Source organism: Chelon labrosus, assembly GCF_963514085.1.
Source record: "Chelon labrosus genome assembly, chromosome: 18".
Classification (NCBI taxonomy): Eukaryota; Metazoa; Chordata; class Actinopteri; order Mugiliformes; family Mugilidae; genus Chelon; species Chelon labrosus.
Window position 1 is genome coordinate 19027731 of NC_140351.1, and position 22260 is coordinate 19049990.

Sequence of the window (22260 nt, forward strand, 5' to 3'; positions counted from 1 at the left end):
TGTTTAAATGTTACAAATTGAGTTAATAAACTGACCCTGGAAATCGTTTTAAGTCGTTGCATCATTTTATTAATCTACTCATACAGCAACTCATACAGTGGTTTGTACAGATAAATAAAGATTATCGGGTTCTCAATAGTATTTCAATTTGGGGGGGGGGGCAGCAAGGTTAGGGACATCATACACCTGCCCTGTGGAAGAGAACTTAGTGATCTGGATGGAGAACACACCAGGACATGCAAGACATAAGACTACACAGTTCAACACGTGTTTGGAGTTATGTACAAAAATGCATTTTTTTGTATTTTAAATGTATTGTTCATTTAATGTACAGGTGAGGAGCCCAAACTCCTGAAAAGTTCACGAATATTTCTCTGGATGTGATTCCTGGGGGTTCCACTGAAATGCTGCAGGCCTGAATGCTAAAACTGCACAGTTCATGACAGCAAGTTGGAGAGCAAATTTCCATTTCCATGTTTCTCTCATGGCACCCACTGTTCATTTGCCTAGAACTAGCAGCTGTGATACTGACTGCACTATGGTCAGTCTTCATCATCTGTAAGTCACACACTGAGGTAAATTGCATTTACTGTGGTTTATGTTTGCTTTGTATGTCAGCACCTACAGGGAAAGCAGCTGCCCTGCCTTGAGTTTTCTCTTTCCCACATCTTTTGCGAGGCGTTTGTCCATATCACGCTTTGGTCACAGTGCCCAATATATATATACTGCTAACAAAACCTGATGTTAGTTTTGCAAGTGTCAGTTTGCCAGGTAAGTAGCAGGGACGCTTATGATAGTTATTTGTTTAGATGACTGTCCTGGTCATACAAGTAAAAGTTTCTGATGAGGCAACGTTTTTTAAATGATGACTCTTCTTTGGTCTCCAGCCCTAAGATATTGAATGGTTTCCACTGGACAACTGCTGGAATACAACGATTTCACTACCAACATCATGACATCCAAGACCACTCCACTGAAGGTGAAGTATCTTCTCCTGGTGCATTCTGTATGTTACGAAATTTTATTCCCGAGCTGGAATAACGTTATAAACAAATCTTAAATCATTCATGAATCAACCTTAATGGTTTTACTTTATTTTAATTATAGCTTCTGCATCCATCTATCAAGGTGATAGTGGTTATGTTTATTATTCTCATGCCAGGTAAGCTTTTTGGCATTCACAACATGAGAACCTGAGTTTCACTAGTACCATTAAATAATCTACATACAGTCAGCGTTGTAAAATACTAATTGGAAAATTTAAATTCCAAAAGCCAAAGCATGTTAATACATTATGACTGATAATATCTTGGAACCCTCTCAACAGTTCAGTGCAGCATCATCAAGGTGAACTGCTCTCAGCCAAACCAACCTGCACTGCTGGAGGCTCTGACTCCAGTCTTTAACCTAAACGCTATACGACCTGTTCAGAACGACTCGACCCCCACCAACATCAGCTTATCCTACACTTTGTATGCGATACTAGGAGTGGTATGTTTAGCTGACAATGGCAAACAATGTATTGAGTTTGTATCCAAATCGTATCAGTACGTATCATATCAGTAATTTCTTTATTAAGAAGTGTTTTATACATAGATAACACTTTAGATCAGCTCTCTTCAACCTAGCTCTTCTTTTCTTCCAGGATGAAAAGGCTCAACTCTTAAACACTTACATTTGGCTAAATTATGTAAGTAGTGAATTCATCCATCTCCATTTCTCCATCAGTGATGTAGGAGTAAGTAGGGTATCATATTCTATAAAGCTGATTATTAATCATGGATTACCTGCTCTGTGCACATGGCTTTTGTTGTTTTAGTGGTGGATGAACGAGTTTGTCAGCTGGGACCCAGTCCAGTGTCAGACAGACAGGATTTCTCTTCCCAAGGACAAATTCTGGATTCCAGATATTGTTATCAATGAATTGTGAGTTGATGAATCTTTCTATACATGTCCATGTCATACTCAACAAAAATAAAAGACCCAAAACAGCAACATGTTGGTTTCTTGCTACATTTACAAAACTTGTTGGGACACGAGTAAAAATAAGCCATATGGAGAATTGTGAAAAGTGATTTAGGTGCCACATTTCCTAGCAGCTGTTTTGCACACACAAACCTCTCTAACATTGTTGCTCTTGTTAAAGGCAGCATTCTCTCATTTTGGAAACATTTCACACTAAACTTTTCTGTTCTGTTCTATCAGTATGGAGGAAAACAAAGCCCCACCTGTCCCATATCTGTACCTGTATAATGACGGTAGGCTACACGATGCACTGCCTGTCAAAATTGTCAGCTCCTGCAACCTCGATATCTACACCTTCCCCTTCGACATACAAAACTGTACTCTGACTTTCAACTCCTACCTCCACTATGGTAAGAGTCTTCAGCAAACATTCATTTCCTCTCTCCAAATACACAGTAGGAGTGATATTTGTTCTCACCAGTTCATATGCTTTATTGTTTGTATGTAGATGCAAAAAGAATTATGCATAAAAGTTTTACTGTGTTTCCAGAAGTTTTAATTGTTGATGGACCATGACAGCAGTATACATACTAGCTCTCATTCTAGGTGACACTATAATTACTGTAGGTTTCTTTATGGTGGATGTGATTTAAGCCTAATGTGTTACAATAACGTATCTTGTTTATTAATTAATGCTCACTCTCTTAATGTACAATATGTAGAGTACAGTTTATCCTCATATTTTTCATATTTCTGTTCATATTTTTTTGTATATTTATTTATTGTTCAATTTTCCGGACTTATGTGTATTGTACTAACCGCCACAACAGATTCCTCATATGTGTGAACATACGTGGCAATAAAAATAATTCTGATTCTGATTACTTTAGATTAGTTCTCTGTTAACTGAACATTTGTCTCTCTCCTCAGCATGGGACATAAAGATTTTCCTTGGGAGTTCTACTGAAGAAATCACAGAGGTCTCCAAGTCGGTGATGACCACGATGGGGGAGTGGGAGCTGCTGGATATCAACTCCATCAAGCGCACCTTGTTATACGATGAGCTTATATTTCATGTAAGTTGACTGTGATATGTGTACACTGATCAGGCCTAACATTATGACCACCTTCCTAATGCTGTGTAGGTCTCCCTTGTGCCTTCAACAGTTCTGACTCGTCAGAGAATGGACATGGGCTTTCTGAGGGTGTCCTGTGGTGTCTGGCAACAGAATGTTGTTCGTGGGGTCCTTTGGGTCCTATGAGTTGAGGGGAGGGGCCTCTGTGGATGAGGCTTGTTCCACTGCATCTTACAGATACTTGATCAGTTTGGGATCTAGTGAATTTGGAGTCCAGGTCAACACCTTGTGCTGTTTTCCATGTTTTTTCAGTTGTTCCTAAACTGTTTTTGTGTGTGTGTCTGTGTCAGGCTGCATCCTGCTGGGGATGGCTGCTGCCATCAAGGAGTGTCATTGCTGTTGAAAAAGTTTTCCACCAGAACATTGCACTGTCACAAGATGGTTATTTGTTGTTATTTATTTCTCCTGTCAGTGGTCATAATGTTATGCCTCATCTGTGTTTGTTGCAGTTCATAAACTGTAATTCAGGATGTGTTTTGCTGAAAGAAACAGATTTTACTCTAATGTTGTTATAATATGTCCAACATAGTAAAAGTATATGGATAGAGTTATGGTAACAATATTTCCTGACCAAATTTTTATGTTCTTGTGTCCACAGATCAGAGTGAGGCGCCGCGCGACTCTGTATGTGGTGAACCTGCTGATCCCCAGCTGCTTCCTCATCACAGTGGACCTCTTCAGCTTCCTGCTTCCTCCACAGAGCGTTGACCGATCCTCTTTCAAGATGACCCTCATCCTGGGTTACACAGTCTTCCTGCTCCTCATGAACGACCTGCTACCTGTCACTGGGAATACCATACCCCTCATAAGTCAGTATCACACTATTTCCTGGTGTGAATATTAGATTCCTGTTACAAAACAGCTGTTTCTTACATTTAAATGTAATTCGCAGCTTCTGTATGTTGTCGCACAAAAGTAAATAAAACAAAAGTAAAGTTTCAAATGTACGTTTAACACAGTGACGCAATTCTTTGAAGTTTGAAGCTTGACTGACACTTCTCACTTTACATCAAAGTCTTTACTTTACTTTACATCACTTCTCACTTTACATCAAAGTCTGCTAATGACAGTTATTTCATAGTAAATGGTGAATTAAAGAGTAAACTGCCATCCTTTATTTGCTCCACCTGTTCAGTTTTTTCTTGATTTTTCCAAATCAATGGACAGTTGTCATGGGAAAGATTTAAACAGATTTGTATAAAATTTACATTTGCATTTGTTAGGAATGATTCAGTTATGATATGTTAGAGGTAGAATATAGATGCCTGCCTGTTAATATACAGTAACATTGCAAATCTTTCATGATTCTGGGTGCACATATTCTCTCATCTCCCTGTCTCTCACAGATGTGTTCTTCTGTCTTTGCCTGGCTCTGATGGTGGCTAGTCTACTGGAAACTATCCTCATCACCAACCTGCTGTGTGGGTCTGCTGACTTCTCTCCTGTTCCTGGCTGGATCCAAGTCCTTGTTCTGCAAATTCTAGGCAATCTTCTTTGTCTTTCACGAGGCACCAAGGAGCCAAGAGCTTCAGGTACAGTATGCGGTTTGTAAGTTTAGTTGAGTGTAAGTTATACATTTAGAAGTGTCAAGTAGCACGTGCATATTTTAACCACTGGTTACATAAAAATAGACTTGAAGATGAAAACGGCTGTGGCAAATAATACAACCAGTGAGGGGCCTCCAGAAATACCAGGGTCAAGAGAGGAGGACATGGCCGTGCAGGAGCTGAGGATCCTGAGAAAGGATCTCCATGCCATCCGTCTTCAGGTGGAGAAGCAGCAGCAGACCAGAAGCCACAGTTCAGAGGACTGGATCCAGGTGGGTTTCATCATAGACCGCCTCCTGTTTGGCCTCTACATTCTCTTCATATCAGTCAGCTTCATTACCATCCTCATTATCTGGGTGAACTCATACAACCAGTAGACAACTGCTTTCATTTAACAGGCTTTGTTTAGTGACTCCAGTGTTTGTTGAATTTTGATAAATTGATAAATTGTAACTGGAGCCATCACATTTGTGTAATACATATACTATATAGTTATTGTTTCACTATTCATAGTAATGAATAGTCATATTATCACATTTGACAAATTAGCTCTAATAGATTAATTAGGAGCAGTTTGGAGATTTTTGTGTTACACTGTGCAGTTTTAAAATGGAGGAAACCATTGTATACAAAATAAAATTACTTTGAGAATTTCATTTTGTTTTTCAGTGACATTTATTTCAAACAAAATGATATTTCCGTTCAAATCATCTTTTTCTTCTAATGATAAGTTAACAATAAGTGACGAAAAACTACATCTCTTCGTCGTCGTCTTCGTCTGGTCGCGGGGGCAGCAGCCTCAGCAGGGAGGTCCAGACAGCCCTTTCCCCAGCCACTTCCACCAGCTCCTCCGGAGGAACCCCCAGGCGTTCCCAGGCCAGACAAGAGATATAATCCCTCCATTGTGTCCTGGGTTGGCCCCGGGGCCTCCTTCCGGTGGGACATGCCCGAAACACCTCACCTCTCCGGTGTCTGGCAGGCATCCTTACCAGTTTCCCTAGCCACCTCAACTGACTCCTCTCGACGTGGAGGAGTAGCGGTTCTACTCTGAGCTTCTCTCGTATGCTCCTTACCCTATCTCTAAGGCCGCTTGTATTCGCGATCTCGTTCTTTCGGTCATTACCCAGAGTTCATGATCAGAAGTGAGGGTTGGAACGTAGATCGACCGGTAAATTGAGAGCTTCGCCTTTCGGCTTAGCTCTCTCTTTACCACGACATCACTGAAGACGCCGCTCTGATCTGCCTGTCGGTCTCCTGCTCCATCCTACCCTCAGTCGTGAACAAGACCCCGAGATACTTGAACCCCTCCGCTTGAGTCAGGACCTCCTCCCCGACCCGGAGTGGGCAATTCACCCTTTTCTGACTGCGGACCATGATGATCTTCATCCGAGCCGCTTCACACTTCGATGAAGCTAGGAGGACCACGTCATTTGTAAAAAGCAGGGACGAGGTCCTCTGATCACCTAACCCAACACCTTCCCCCACCCGGCTGAGCCTAGAAATTCTGTCCAAAAATGTTATGAACAGAACCGGTTACAAAGGGCAGCCCTGGCGGAGTCCAACCCTCACCGGGAACAGGTCCAACTTACCACCGGCCACACGGACCAAACTCACACTCCTTTGGTACAGGGACTGAATGGCCCTTAGCAAGGGGCCATCCACCCCATACTCCCGGAGAACCCCCCACAGGATGCCTCTGGGGACATGGTTGTAAGCCTTCTCCAAATCCACAAAACACATGTGGGCCGGTTGGGCAAATTCCTATTTCCCCTCAAGCACCCTAGCAAGGGTAAAGAGCTAGTCCATGGTTCCACGTCTGGGATGAAAATCGCTTTGTTCCTCCTCGATCTGAGGTTTAACCATTGGTAAAAACTGATTACAATTTCTTTTTTTACTATTTGCATTTCATTGTAAAACATTTTGCTCTAACAAAAACCGCTGTGAGTCTTCCTCTTAATGTTAAAACATTTTGCCTTGTGGGTCTTTATATCTTCACTTGATGGTTTCCAATTATTATTAATTAATATTGTTTTTAATTCCACACCATGCTGAAAGTACCTCCCAAAATGTATAAGGACAAATTTATAAAAGGACAAATTAACATGAACTAACAACGCCTTTTGACCTAATGTTAATGTTTTTAGTGCTTCCCACTGAAAGTCAAGCCTTCTAAGCTTCTATTCATCTTCATCTCTGTGTTCCTGCAAGGTAAATACAGCTCCTCTTTTGTAGTCATCCACATATTTACTTTAATCGCATGCTTGTTATTCATTTTTCTTGAGTTAATTTCTGTCACAGATCCAAGGTAAGTCTGTTATAGTTAAGCAGCTATCCAGAATACAGACGTATATAGAGCACTGTAATGGTTTAACAAACTGTGTGCAATAAAGCAAAGAGCTCAAAGAGAATGAGCTGTTGATCTCCTTGTGTCAAATACTTGGTTGCAATGTCCAGTTTCACACCCTCATACTTAAATAGCTCTCAAAATGGTAGTGTATTGTATCAAAATCACTTTTCAAGGACTTCTATTATTTATTTTAGCAAAATTTGTTAAGAGTTCATTTTTCAGAAATGACGAAGCACATTATGTTTGGATCATGGAAGGAAAACTGACATTGAGAGATCATACTGTACTTCCAAACTCCCGACACATTTCTTCTTTCCTTCTGTAGCTCCGTGCAGTTCCATCATGCTACGCTGCTCTCAACCTGATCCATCTTCACTACTGGAGGCTCTTTACCCAGTCTTCAACCTGAGTGCCATACGACCTGTCATGGATTTGTCAACCCTGACCAACGTCAGCCTTGACTTCACCATGTTTGGCATTTTAGGGGTGGTAAGGGGCACCACATTCACCTAACCTATTCAGTTACAGGTCATGTTGTTGTGAAAAATTGCAGTATGGAGTATATTATTCATTAATATTTTGTAACCGCTTGTCCTTTGGAGGGTCACGGGGGGGCTGGAGCCTATCCCAGCTATCATTGGGCAAGAGGTGGGGTACACCCTGGACAGGTCGCCAGTCTATCACAAGGCTAATACAGAGAGACAGACAACCATTCACACTGACATGCACACCTACGGCCAATTTAGAATCACCAATGAACCTAACCAGCATGTCTTTGGATGGTGGGAGGAAGCCGGGGTACCCAGAGAGAACCCACGCAGACTGGTGACTGTCCAGCGTGTACCCCGCATCTCGCCCGATGACAGCTGGGATAGGCTCCAGCCCCCCCACGACCCTTCACAGATGCTTTGCGGTTACAGAAGACGAATGAATGAATTAATGAAATGTCTGCACAAATGCATAAAGCAAAATGTTTGTTCTATTTCAGGATGAGAAAGCTCAAATACTGACAACATTTATCTGGCAAACCTTTGTAAGTAGTTCTTTTTTTTTTTTACAACTTTAATAGCAATGATAAAATCCATGTTGTTTATCTAGGCTTTATAATCAGACAAAAAAAAATGTCAGTTTGGATCATAAACACTGGTGGGGAGAGTCTACTGTAACAATATATACACGTAAACCACATTCCACTGCAAGGTTTAAAGTTCCTATAGGGGGTGACGTCCATTGTAGAAGTACAGGAACCTTGAGGGTGAGACTTGTTGAATATTTCTGACTGGTTGAGTACTAACAGGATTTAATCTCCCAGTGAATCTCTGCAATAGCTTGTGAAGTCAGTCCTCTAGCATTTTGCTTTGTTACTATAGAACATTTGTTTTGCAGTGTTGAATGACCTCATTTGTGAAGCTGTAAATCACAAATGTTGTTGCAGTGTCACACTGATGTCTCTTCATACGGCATTATCGTGGATACAGTGTAACCCAGTGATTTTAACCAAAGTATTTAGATAAATTAAGAATTAAGACAGTGCTGCTGTTGTTCACACTTCACAGAGAAGTGTCTAGTTTTGTATGGCCAGCTGTTGTATGTGTATAATTTGTGTTTCAGCAATGGAGAAATGAATTTGTTGAGTGGGATCCGGAAGAGTGCGGCTCACGGCGGATTACAGTGCCAAGGAAATTTCTCTGGGTACCAGATGTGGTCATCAATGAATTGTAAGCCTCATCTTCACTGCAGAGCAGACCAGCCTTCACTGTGGATTGAGTGCAGCACAGAGTGGTGTCCAAAATAAATTCATCACTGTATTTTGGGAAACAAAAAAGGAGACACAGCATTGAAGTACATTAACAAGTTAACAGACCAACTATTTTTATCTATAAATTATGAATGTGTGATCTTGACTACTTCCCCTTCTACATTACCGGCAGCCATACACCTATGCCACAGTAGCAAAGACAAAGATAGAGAAATGGCAAGTGAAAAGGGGAAAGTGCAAAGGTAAAGAGAAGACAATATGCAGCACATTACTGTACACTAAGCAGCAGTGCTATTCTTACATTTTAAATATTTGGGCTGTTACTCTTGTAAGACATTCATTTAATAACAATTCATTTTTGTAATTTACAGTACCTTAATGATTAGTTCATATATTTTATTTAATGCTCAGGCATTCATCTTCATATGTGTGTTGTTTAAGTCCAGGGAAAAAGAGACTTCCGTTGTTTTGGTTTGGATTTGGGGGGAGAGCAAGAGCGGGATCTGAAAACAGGACCAGGAGTGGGAGTGTTGTAGTGCATGGCTCCTCACTAAAAGTTATGAGAAAGAGCTCCAGTGTCTGCATCTTCTTTAAAATTCCACTCTACACACACGACGCTTACACTCTGTTAGTCCAACACACAGTGACCATGGCGTCATGTGGACCATTTCCACATTATCTCTACGCCCGACAAACGTTAGCAATCATTATTCATTAGTTATATTCTACACACATTTTTCATCTACGATGCGACAGAATGCTACACTTACATTGTTTTGTTTGATAAGGTTATTTTGTTTGGGAATGCAGTAAAATGTTGTGTGCAAGTTATGCATAAAATGAATTATTTTATGTCTTTTGTAATCCTGCAGCATGGAGAGAAACTCTGCTCCATTTGTCCCATATACCTATCTGTTCTCTGATGGCAAAGTGATCGATGAACAGCCTGTCAGAGTTGTCAGCTCCTGCAGGCTAGACATCTACTTGTTTCCGTTTGACATTCAGAACTGCACTTTAAGCTTCAACTCCTACTTACACCCTAGTAAGTAAAAACCTGTCTGTGAGGAACTAAGTCATCCTGTAAATTTAGGGATATGGTTTTAATGCAATGTAATTGTTTTCTTCAGATTAAAAAAATATGAAGAGCTTCATCTGACAAAAAAATGTTCGTATTTCAGTGTCCGCCATACAGCTTCAGCTCATGGACTCTGCAGAGAAAATATTTAAAAACTCCAAAGAAGTGATGACAACTATGGGTGAATGGGAACTAGTGGGAATCACAGTAAAGAAATACATACTACTATCTGGGAATACTCAAATCTATGACGAGATGCGTTTCTTTGTGAGTAACTTCAGTGGACCATAACCATTTAACGTATGATATTGTGCCATTTCATTAACAGGAAACCTGACAGGAAGATACAGGGGCAGGTACAGGATTGTAAAGTCTGTCTGTTTCCAAAACCAAATATTTTGATCTAAAGTTGGCATTAAGCAACAGGAAGGTTGGTCAATGAGTCAGTAAAGAGAACAGCTAAGGAAGGACATTCAAAACAACAAGGCACACAGATTTTACTGACTGAATTTAAGGTTGAATTTGAGTACCAAGGATGAGCCATCACAGAACATAAAGTCTTGTATGCTGTCTTAAAGTGTCCCTTCCCTTTTCAGGGAGTGTTGAACTTTCTCCATACAGGATATTACTTGTTGAATAGAATTTAATAAGATCTAAAAAATGTATTTGTCATAAGTTTTGAATATAATAATAAAAAATAATAGTTGCATTCATAGATCTTACTGAGTGACTTTAGTGGACAGAAAGGATTAACAATGTCAGTAAAGCACTGTATTGTATGGTTTACTCAAAGCACCAGAGAAATCTGTGAGTTTTACCTGCTGCCACATTTCCGTCACCTCTGCTGCAGGTCTCAATACGGCGCCGGGCGACGCTGTATGTGGTGAACCTCCTGATCCCCAGCTGCTTCCTCATCACAGTGGACCTCTTCAGTTTCATGTTGCCTCCCAAGAGCGTTGACCGGTCCTTGTTCAAGATGACCCTCATCCTCGGCTACACCGTTTTCCTGCTCATCATGAATGATCTGCTGCCTATCACTGGAAACACCATACCTCTCATGAGTACGTTATTTAAAAATACCTTCATTGATGTTTTTTTAATTGTCATTCCAAGTAGCCATTTTAACATATACACCAAGTACAGTTGGGTTGCTCCTACTGAGCGAGCTACTAGTATAAAGGTATAACTGGTTATAACCATAGATGACACATGGACATCTAATATTATTCCTTAGGAAATTCACTGAGTAAAAACACAATGTATGCTACAATCCTACCACCAAATGTTTAACACAGCTGGTGAATATCATGCAACATGGAGTAGCTAAAGAGTCTGATAAGTGGACAATTATCACAGGGACAGAAGCAATTCTAAATGGAGGCTTATTTTATTTGTTTTCTGGCCTCATATTTACCTCATCAACTTAAAAGGGGATAGTACTGTATCTCTGTGGTGCCGTTTCCTCTTCCTCAAAATGGGCACAAGTTTTTAATCATGCTGATTTAACTTTTGGATTTGTTTCTGAAGCAAGTCAGTACACCAGTTTGTAACGTTTTTTATCATTATTATCTCAGATGTGTTCCTCTCTCTCTGCCTGGCTCTGATGGTGGCCAGTCTGCTGGAGACCATCATCGTTACAAATCTCCTGTGCGGCTCTGCTCACTATTCTCCAGTTCCTCATTGGGTCAGAGTGTTTGTTCTTCACATTCTGGGCCAAGTAGTAGGGCTTCCTCCAAAGCCCAGAGACTGTGATGACACAGTGATCCAAAATCCTGCCACGCAAGGTAGGATACCAGATCAACAATTTGAGTTTAAATAGGCAAACCAGTTCGTGCAGTCATGTTCATTGTGAGCTACAGTCAGTCGCTGCAGATCTCAGTGCAGTCAGAGCCCCAACCATGTCATTCCTTGTCTCATCTGCAACAGAAATGGAAGTTTCCTCTCTAGTGACAGAAAACAACATAACTCCAGGGCTGAAGGCATCACTGAATGAGGACAAGGTTCTGCAAGAGCTGAGGAGCCTGGGCACTGACCTCCAGGCCATCCGTCTTCAGATAGAGAAGGAGCAGCAGCAGACCACAAACCACAGTTCAGAGGAGTGGGTCCAGCTGGGTTTCGTCATAGACCGCCTGCTGTTCATCTTTTACATCCTCTTCATATCAGTCAGCTTCATTACCATCATCATCATCTGGGTGAACTCATACAATATATCCTGATCTAGCTTTCTGTTTTTTTTTCTAGCATCTAGTTTTTATCTTGTTGTATTTAGGGCTCTTTAAAGTATGGATGCTACAATTCCTGCTAACTATTCTCTTGCTTTGTCAATTACAGAAGAAATATTTTCATGCTTTCAGACACAAATGGTCTCTGCTCTTTCTAACAGGACAACACCTTATTTGTGTTCTCTATTACTTATATAAGCAATCTAAATTAACACTTATGCTTGATTTGAAACCCCTGTAATGGATTTCTGCAGAGCCAACATCTTAGCCTGTGTGGCTAAGCTGCTATATTTATACACGTGTGGTGGTGTGTTGGCATCATTCTGTAAGCACACAGCTAAAACACTGGTGTCAAGTTTCTCTGTGTGCTTCAGAAGGTTCATACTGTTCAAGAAGTTCCATGCTGGAGTTGGAGCTAATAAATGTTTAATGTTAGAAATGCTGAAAAGACACAGGACTTCTGAACTGATGGTGTATAGAGGGACAAAGAGAGAGAATTTTTTGGGCCACTGACAGATGTAGATGAGGAAATGCATTTGGGTCGACCTGTTTTGCTGTGACACGTTTAGCTAAATTCCTGGGGATGTTCATGTCACGCTACCAATCCAATTTCAGTTCAATTCAGTTTCATTCATAGAGCATTAATATCAATGAGAAATGTCTCAAGAAGCTTTAAAAAAATCACTACAGCAAGAACAAAGGCTATGGTGGCATAGTCTACCTTATCAGGTAGACACAGAAAAAGAGAGGAAAAAGAACAGCAGCAGGAGGAACTAAATAAACATCCATCTGTCATAGATACACACATCTGACTAAAGTGTACATGTAGAACTGTGTAACTGTGATACAAATACAAGATATAGCTGATGATGTTACATAACATTTTGATAAAGAATATAAATGAAGCTTTTAGTGACAGCAGTAGTTCTATCACAGGTGAGTTAGCTGATATAATGATTGAATATAAGAGGTATCATAGACAGGTTGGAGAATGGAGAGGAGATAAGATAAATGGTCTTGTTTTAATATAGTGCTTTTTGACCTATTGGCACCCAAAGAGCTTTACAGTCACAGTGACACATCTACCCATTCTCTCACACACATTCACACACCAGTGCCAAGCACTGGTAGCCACTGGGGATTTACTATCTTGCTCAAGGACACGTCGGCGTCTGGCATGTTCCAGGGATTGAGCCCAAGGTGGAGAGAGGGACACACAGCTATTAACATGCTATACATGAATAGCACACAAATGCATGAGTAGTAACAGAGATCGAATTAGAGGACAGGAGCTCAGTGAGAGAGAAGAAAGTAGAGGACAAGTGCTCACTGCATCATCCCCCAGCAGCCTGGGCATATAGCAGCATAACTAAGGGATGGTTCAGTGTCACCTGAGCCAGCTCCAACAATAAGCTTCATCAAATATGAAAGTTTTAAGCCTAACCTCAAAAGTAGAGAGGGTTTCTGCCTCCCGAACCCAAACTGGGAGCTGGTTCGACAAGAGATGGGTCTAGCTGAAGGCTCTACCTCCCATTCTACTTCCATTCTACTGCCATGTAGGCATGTCATGGACCTGATTCAGAATCAGAAATATGGCTTTACAAATGATGGTGGATAAATCGTTTAAAGGTGCAGAGGGATGTAGCACTCCTGGGCACTTGAAGAAGGGGTTAAGTTAAAAATCTCCAGAACTTTGTGTTTTATTGCCTCTGCTAATTGTAATATCTGTACCTTTATTATCCAACCACTGTTTGGTAAGTGACGTTTGGTGCAAAATGACTGATAATGTTTCATTCAGAAAACGTAACAATAAATCAGCATAAATTGTTGTATAGCATGATCTGCTAGTATCTGCCTCTCTCACCATCATTAATCTCATTTGAACTTTTGACACTGATATTGTTTTACAATGCAGAAATTATGACATCCACCCAGTAATATCAAATTATGAAAGGGTGCCCATCAAGGTTTCAACATGTATGGTACAGCTGACAAACAGCTGTTGTGAAGAGACTCCGAACAAAGACCTAGAATGTTTGAGTAACATGAATCTGTGGGACGGATGAAAAGAATTAACATTTATTTTAATATGGAACACTCAAAATATGTTGCCTTTATGAAAATGATCTCATGTGTTTGTGTTTTAATAATTATCGGTCATTGTATGTGATTTAATGAGTGAACATGAGTGCAGATAATGTGAAAGTTTAAAAGTTGATGATTAGACTGCACAGAATTGAAATAGATGAGATTTCATGTATCAGCACTATATTTCAGTGATCACATAATAAAGGTTTCCAACACAATTCTGTGACTTTTGTTTTATCCAAATATGCATGATGACCTCTAGTGGCCAGAGGCCTGATTATAAAAAGAAACTTGAGTCAAAGATGAGTTGCACATCAACTTCAATAAAAATTTAGCAAAACATGATGTAAACTTGCAACTCTTAAATGCAGGGAGGCCCACTCCTCAGAACCATCAAAAATAGATTACATGGAGAGAATTATTAAGATACTAGGTAGTATATGTATAGAATTACTTCATGTTCTGTACAACCTTAATTAATGAATTAATTAATTAATGAACTTCAGTCAAGCCCAAGCTAACGAATGGAAACCAGCTCTGTGCTGAGTGAGTGACTGATGTTTCTGTGATGTATTTTTTACAGTATTTAACATTGATGAGAATTTCCTGGTTGGTTTGATCAGACTTTAAGGTGAGGAAGTTTACAACTGGCAATAAATGAAAAACGAACAACATCACAGTAAATCAAACGATAAATTCTTTATTGATGTATTTGCCAATAGACTGGAATTGAAACACTCCCCGTATCAATACTGTAAATGAATATTATTATGTTTAATTCTTATAGGATAACAAAATAGTTATGTGTTGCTATGAGGCAGCAGCCTGGAGACAGTGACCAGAAACAGGCTGTGTGATCAGATCAGAAAGGTACCAGTGGACCTTCACTGGAGTGGCCTTGTTGCACGCCACTCACTGTTCTCTCTCCTCCGTTACATGGGAGAGCTTCAAACACTATCACATGAAGATAACTGTATCTTTCAGCATGAATCTGTAGAGAAGAGAGAAGAAAATATTATATCCAGGAATCTCCAGGAAAATGTTTAAAAACGCATCTGGATTTAAAATTAACTCAGTTTCTCTTAATTATATGATGAATAATCAGACTTTAAATAAATATTGCAGTGTAAACAGAGGTGGCAAAAATATTCACATTCTGTACTTTAGTAAAAGTATGGATACTTGTGTAAAAAAAATACCCTGGTAAAAGTAAAAGTACTGATTCAACTCCTTTGCTCAAGTAAAAGTAAGTACAGTAAGTACAGGCTCTGAAATGTACTTAAGTAAAAAGTAAAAATGATGCCTCACAGCGAAAAGGTCCCGGGTTCAAATCCATGTGGAGTTCTGGTACCCCGGCTTCCTCCCATCGTCCAAAGAGAACTGGTGTTCTAAATTGGCCGTAGATGTAAGTGTGAACGGTTGTCTGTCTCTCTGTGTTAGCCCTGTGATAGACTGGAGACCTGTCCAGGGGGTACCTCGCATCTCTCCCAATGACCCAGAAGATGACCTTACAACATGTCTTCACTTCCCAGTTCTTTACAATGATGAGCCCTTCCCTGCCCTTCCTCTGTTTACAACATACTACAATTACTCATCAGTCAAAAAACGGGGTATAAATGTCATACATATCTGCAGGAATAATGCTGAATGTGTGACCAGGCATTTGAATTTTTGCATCTCTTGAGCACCCTTCCAAAGTCTGAACAAAATCAGCATTACTAAGTTCAGAAATGTTTAAAAGAAGTGTGTGTTAAGTAAGAAGAGTCTAATAGATCTGACTGCACATCCAGTGATTTATCTAAAAAAACAGTAGTTATTATTCTCCACTTTGGACTTTACTTTTATGTAAATACAGAGGATCCAGGCTGATATTCAGACTAGAGCATTGCATGTATAGTTTATGAAGGTAGATTGAAGCTCATGTGGTCCTCTCAGTATAGAAATAATAAACACTTCAATAACAAGGTACAGTTGTAATGATAATAAATTCAGTGTCTTGATGAAGGTGTTTGATTTCAGCTGTTTATTGAATATACTGTAGAATGTTCTTGAGTCTGGATATTTGAAACCATAAAGAGAGCTAAAGCAGGATTAAAAGCAGATTGGCCCTGAAATAAAGTTTAAAGATTTATTTGGAAATGGCACAGGTCCTGAATGATACAGTTGGTAGTTTGAGTCAAAAGGCACACCTTGTCTATCGAAATATTTGTTTCTCTTCTATGTGAAACTGGCTCATGTGTCAAAAGGGAGGAATGCTAAGAGAGATTAACAGATATTGAATGGTTTTTAAAAGATATTCTTTTTTGCATTGTATCTTGTTCTGTTTCTGGTTTTTTGCACCTTAAAATGTCTGTACTTGCACGTTAAGCTGCTCACTTGTGCCTTAAATTGCCCCCCGGGAACAAATAAAGTTTTCTGAATCTGAATCTGAATCTGAATAGATTAAGTTTAGGACTGTATTCACTAGTGTACCTAATTAACTGGCATGTCTGCATGAAGGTGAATGTATTGGACTGGAGATAAACACAAAAACAAACTCAATAAGTCAGTTAACCAGCTGAGAAGGAGAGATAGAGCGACGATCTTCCAGTGCTGGTTTCTGTCCTCTAGAATCCAGCCTACTCATATGTGGTGTATCTCTAATAAGGGCTCAGCTCCACCTAGCAGTTACCTGAAAGGAGGGAAGAGAACACAGCCCACACAAAAGACAACACAGAGGAACCCTGCAGCCATCACAATATACTTTCTGTACATGACATGACAGGTGAAAGCCAGTCACACAGCTTGTTACATCCCATGTCTACTCTGTGTTATCTTAGCTTGTTTTACCAGGATCTAGTACAGTTACATGCTATTGTGATTGTTACATTGTGTTTCATTCCTTCGGGAAAATAAAATGGTACATGTTCCTATGAGGGAGCAGCTGGAGTCAGTGATGAGCTGAATTTTTAATGTGATGGCACCATGTCCAAATCCATACAATTGCTCAATAAAATGGCTGCTACAAGACTATCAGAGATATCAGTACTAGTGTTCAACCAATCACCAGAAACCTGTGTGTTGCTTTTTTGTATTTTTTTTCTTTTTAGAATCAAAATAGTTTAATTTTTCATGAATGGCTTGGATGGTGTTTTCTATGACCCTGTCATGGTTTTCCTAGTCTTTCCTGGTTTTAGTTTATGAAGTTCTTCCTTGGTGTGTGTTGTCTTGTTGTTCTTCCTGTGTTTTCCTCATGTTGATTGTTGGATTGGTTTCTCCTTGTGTGCTCCTCCCTCATTAGTTTCACCTGTGTCTCCTTAAACCCTCTGCCCACATATATATATCCTGTCTTTACCTTTGTTCTCTGTCAAGTCGTCTGTTCTGTCAAGCTGGCCTTTAAATCAGCATTTAACACAGAGAGCAACTAACCTTGGTGTAAGACTTGACAGCGATCTGAAATTGGATGCACAGATTAAATCAGTGGTTAAGTCCAGTTTCTTCCAACTGAGACAGTGGGCCAAAGTAAAACCATTTCTTTCTCTCCATCACTTCGAGATTTTAATCCATGCTTTTATCACAACTCGTTTAGACTACTGCAATGCACTTTATGTTGGGCTTAGCCAGACGTCACTGTCTCGACTACAGCTGATTCAAAACTCTGCTGCTCGACTTTTAACTGGTACCAAAAAGCACAATCACGTTACCCTAATTTTAGCGGAAATTCATCGGCTCCCTGTCCATTTCCGGATTGATTTTAAAATTCTTTTATTTGTATTTAAATGTATTCATGGTATTTCTCCTCAGTATCTGTCCGAATTGCTCTAGCCGTACGCTCCCTCACGCTCTCTTTGGTCGGCAGATCAGTCATTGTTGGGTTGTCCCAAAGACAAAGAGGAAGATGAGAGGTGACCGTGCCTTTGCAGTTGCTGGCCCCAAACGCCGGAACAATTTGTCTTTGCACATTAGACAGGCCGACTGTCTTCCTCATTTTAAATCCTCTCTTAAAACACATTTTTTCTCTTTGGCTTTTAACTCAGCATGAGATGTTGGTTCTTATTGTTTACATGGTTTGATTGTAACATGTAACATCATCAGTTTGTATCATAAGATTCCACATGTACGCTTTAGTCAGATATGTGTATCTATGACAGATGTATGTTTATCTTGCTGTTCTCTTCTCTCTTTCTTCTGTCTGTACCCAGCTGGCCTTAGGCAGATTGTCAGGTTTAAGGACTTGTTTAGAGGTGACACTATGGCATCCTTTGCACAGTTAATTTAGAAATATGGCCTAAATAAGTCAGACTTCTTCAGGTACCTCCAAGCAATGCATTATGTTCTCCCAGCTGTCCAGCCTTTTGACACCAATAGACTCACTTATGGTTGACAGAATTCTTCTCTTGGACACCTGTACAACACGATGCTTCACTCTAGATGCCTCCCTCCAGATCAACTCAGAATAGTGGGAGGAGGACAGAAGATGCTTGGGCTAACGTACTCAGACTGATCAGTTCGACCTCACTGTGTTCCCATCACTGCCTACTTCATCTCAAAGAAGTGCACAGAGAACATATCTCAAAAGTGAGATCATCTTCCATGTAGCCTTCAGTTAGCCTACACTGTGCCAGATGTACTGTTGCAAAGCTTCTTTTATTCATATGTACTGGGCCTGTCCTAATCTAATCAGCTAGAAGGAAATCATATTCACGTCATCTTGGCTGTTAAATGTCAAATTAGAGCCAAACCCCTGAGTCGCTTTATTTAGGGACATGGATTAAGTTAAATTAACCACAACAACCTTGGACAACGAGCTGCTCAAGTGGAGGGACCCACACACAATAGCTGCAAGACATCATGTCCTGACTAGAACTTTTTACTTGTAATTAAATGTTGATAGTTTTGTCAGAAATAGGCCCAAATAAAGTTGTGACTATGTTATTTAACTAAATAAACTGTACATCGGAATGAACATCCTATTCAAAACCTATGTTACTTGTTAGTCAGGTACTCATATGAGAACTTGAGTCATATGACTATCATATTTATATTGTGTTACTACCTGGTTCAGACTGGATGGTGGTGACTGGAGTGTTGAGGACAAATAATGATTTGAAGTGTTGATTGAATTAACACCATATCTATCTATAACCAAACTGTAGTTAGAGGGGAAAAGGGCACAGCCATGTGACCATGACCGATAGATGACCCATATGAAGCTGTATGTGCAGAAAGCACCCAGGACAGGACTGAGTCTTATCAGACCATATATGGAGAATAATTAATGCTAACTCAGCAGATAGAAATATGAGAAATGCTAACTCAGCAGATAAGGGAAATAAAGGTCTCCAGTCAGACCATGCATGGATGTAGAGTACTGCTAGGTGTTTTTTAAAAACATCCACCTGGAAGATGAGGTGAAAACAACTGTGGCACATGGAGGATGTAGATTGTAAACCTAATATAGTATGAAAAGACATGGGTATTTCCAAGAGAGAACAATCCATTTTTGGAAAGGGGCTGTGCCCAGCTCCTGTAGGTTAATGAAGCACAAAGGTATAAAAACAGGTGCACAACACCACAACAGCAGTCAGACTTCGAATGGTAACCTGAACTGACTCGAGTAGTTTATTTCTTTTTGAGAATAAACGCTACTTTCATCAAACTTTGATCTTCTCCAGTGATTCTTTTTGACTGTGAAGAGACTCCAGACTCCAGATAACCAACACAGATGTCAGGATGGTGTGTGAAAGCAACTTTCTGTTTCACGTGTGTTCGTCAATCTAACTGGGGTGCGACTGCTACAGTCTGGTCAGCGCCATCAGCCACTTTGGCACCGTGCAAGGAGGTAAGAAAATCACACTTCAGTTGGAACTTAATACATATTGTTTTGGTGAACAGATCGTTGCATTTATACAGAAACTAATTATTATATATTATTATATTGATTTTTGTTGTTTTCCTAGACAATTCTTGTGACTAGTAGTCTTTGACTAGAGCTTTATTGATGGCTTGCTTTCAGTTGCTTAGACTTTAGTGTTTTAACAACTTATGAAAAACTTATGAATGAATCAAATGTTGCGTCTGTGTTGTGTGTTGTTTTGTTGTACGAGTAAAACCTGTATTGTAAGCTATTCTTATAAGATGCTAATTGCAGTCAGAACAGACAGCAGATATAATATATGTGAATATTCATGGTATTCCTCTGACACTGTCTGTTGACAGGTCAGTTTTTTTTCTTTTCCTGCTTTGTTTTTATTTTTCCTGTGGATGAAAACTGAGGTGAGCCAACCCATCTGAGAGATCATTGGATCCATACTGTCCTGCTTTCCTTGCTACTGCACCCAGCAGTGCAACAGCTACACATACATTTTACACTTCCAGTTCCCTTTTTCAGCTCTTTTCCACACATGTGCATTTCCTGTGGATTTGTTGGACTTTGACTTACCCATGACAATCCTTTGTCTTATGGACTCTATCTCTTCATTTTTTGGACTTTACTCAACAAAGTTTCATCCTGGGAAGTGACCACCGTTGTTTGTGGCGGATGAGAAGCTCTCCAGCTCTCAGACAAAGTGAGGATACACATTTGGATATTCAAGTACGACATAACTGGAGTACATCTTTGTAGAAAACTTTATTTGCATTTTGTTATTTGCAGTCTATTGAATTTACACTGACAAAAAAATGATTTAAAGCAATAACAAATCAAGATATCAAGTCAAAATGTTAAGTATGTGTGAATGTACTTGGTGTGTAAATGTAGAAGTACCAGATTTTGATGTGCAAATTCTTGGACTCATAAATTCATACATTTTTCATTTATTTTTCATATTTATTCCAGACTAATAATTATCAAATATCAGACAATAATTATTTATTTATATTTTTATCACCAGTGTCCCAGTGACCCTCACCGCTACCCCAGTTCCAGTCCCAGCACAGCCAGCTGAGACTGGAGAAAGCCAAAAGACAAAGAGGAAATGGAGGAATGGCCTCTTCAGCATCTTTCAAATATGTTTGACAGAACAAGTGGTTGACAGTGTTTTCTTAGCGTATTAATTTTCTTTTTACTCTACAAAAAAGAAAGAAAGCAGAGGAGAACCCCCCGTCCCCATTAGAAAGGTAAGAAACTTCATACTGAATATCTTTTGAAAATTTCTATGGCCTTTTTAGTACCACTCATGTTCACATAACAGTGAAGCACAAAAATACCTAACTGTGTTTCTCTTTGTCACTAGCGACACCTCCTCCGACCCCCAAACCCCAACTGGACTGGCCAAGGAGTCAGGTATGTGTCACATAAGTAACCAGATATTTAACAGATTTATTGAACCATGAAAATTTGTCTTTTCTCCAAAAGAGAAGAAATTGGGTTGCTTCAGTTCCTGAACCCGAACCATAACCAAAACCGCAACCCATCGTACAGAAGAAACCTCAAGGATGGTAATTAAACTCATTTAACACAGTTTCCTGTTCCTGTGAAAGACTGTTTTATTGTTTATCTGAAATTCTCATGTCATCATTATCGCTCTGACGGCCTGTTTCTTCTTCCAGTAGCAGCGCTGTCAAAGCAGACAAGAAAAAGGAAGACTGCACATAGGGATTGAGCTCCATATCATTTTAAATAGAGGTTGCGCGTCTTAACGTTCGCGACTACAAGTCATATCCGATGGAGCCTTTTGAGATTTTGGACGAGTGTCTGCCGTCCAACTTCTCCGCCTACGCCGCCATCATGAAACAGTTCTTCCTGGAGGAAATGCTCAAGGACTCCTTTGATGGTGTGCTCAGTTTATAAACTCCTCTGTGTGTTTCTTTTCAATTCAGGATGCTCACGAGTTCCTGATATCAGTCCTGAACCAGATTCAGGTTCTGTCCCTTCTGTTACACATGTCCTGTGGAAGAGAACTTAGTGTACTGGATGGAGAACACCAGGACATGCAAGACGTAAGACATAGTTCAACACATGTTTACTCTGTTAGAGAGTTAAGGACAAAGATGCATTTTTTGTATTTTTTTTTTCTTTTTGACACTTGGGATTGACAAGGGTTACTATGTGTCTGTTTGTTGGACATTTTAGAAGTGCCCTGAATTACCCACCACATAATTCAACATCCACTAAATCTATGAACTCGTATGAGCTCCAAA

At 39.9% G+C, this 22260-nt stretch overlaps 2 protein-coding genes across 2 annotated transcripts; both read left to right on the forward strand.

Moving 5' to 3' along the window:
• Positions 1-426: 426 nt before the first annotated feature.
• On the forward strand, positions 427-5126 carry LOC311503637 (5-hydroxytryptamine receptor 3A-like). Its single transcript, XM_084566476.1, has 7 exons — positions 427-1690; positions 1820-1926; positions 2206-2375; positions 2896-3041; positions 3700-3910; positions 4448-4633; positions 4733-5126. The coding sequence occupies exons 2-7, from the start codon at positions 1826-1828 to the stop codon at positions 5023-5025; spliced, it is 1107 nt and encodes a 368-aa protein (XP_084422602.1). The 5' UTR covers positions 427-1690; positions 1820-1825; the 3' UTR covers positions 5026-5126.
• A 2211-nt stretch (positions 5127-7337) lies between these two features.
• Positions 7338-12245, forward strand: LOC311503794 (5-hydroxytryptamine receptor 3A-like; the record flags this gene model as incomplete). Its single annotated transcript, XM_084566668.1, has 8 exons — positions 7338-7484; positions 7984-8028; positions 8607-8713; positions 9627-9796; positions 9933-10036; positions 10680-10890; positions 11404-11613; positions 11765-12245. The coding sequence occupies 8 exons, from the start codon at positions 7338-7340 to the stop codon at positions 12043-12045; spliced, it is 1275 nt and encodes a 424-aa protein (XP_084422794.1). The 3' UTR covers positions 12046-12245.
• Positions 12246-22260: the final 10015 nt, after the last annotated feature.

Excerpts from the sequence above, each read along its gene's own strand:
- LOC311503637 (XM_084566476.1), top strand. The coding sequence starts at position 1,826 with ATGAACGAGTTTGTCAGCTGGGACCCAGTCCAGTGTCAGACAGACAGG. Across the intron at positions 3,911-4,447 it reads GAATACCATACCCCTCATAA|ATGTGTTCTTCTGTCTTTGC; the intron begins GTCAGTATCACA and ends TGTCTCTCACAG. Across the intron at positions 4,634-4,732 it reads CAAGGAGCCAAGAGCTTCAG|ACTTGAAGATGAAAACGGCT; the intron begins GTACAGTATGCG and ends ACATAAAAATAG.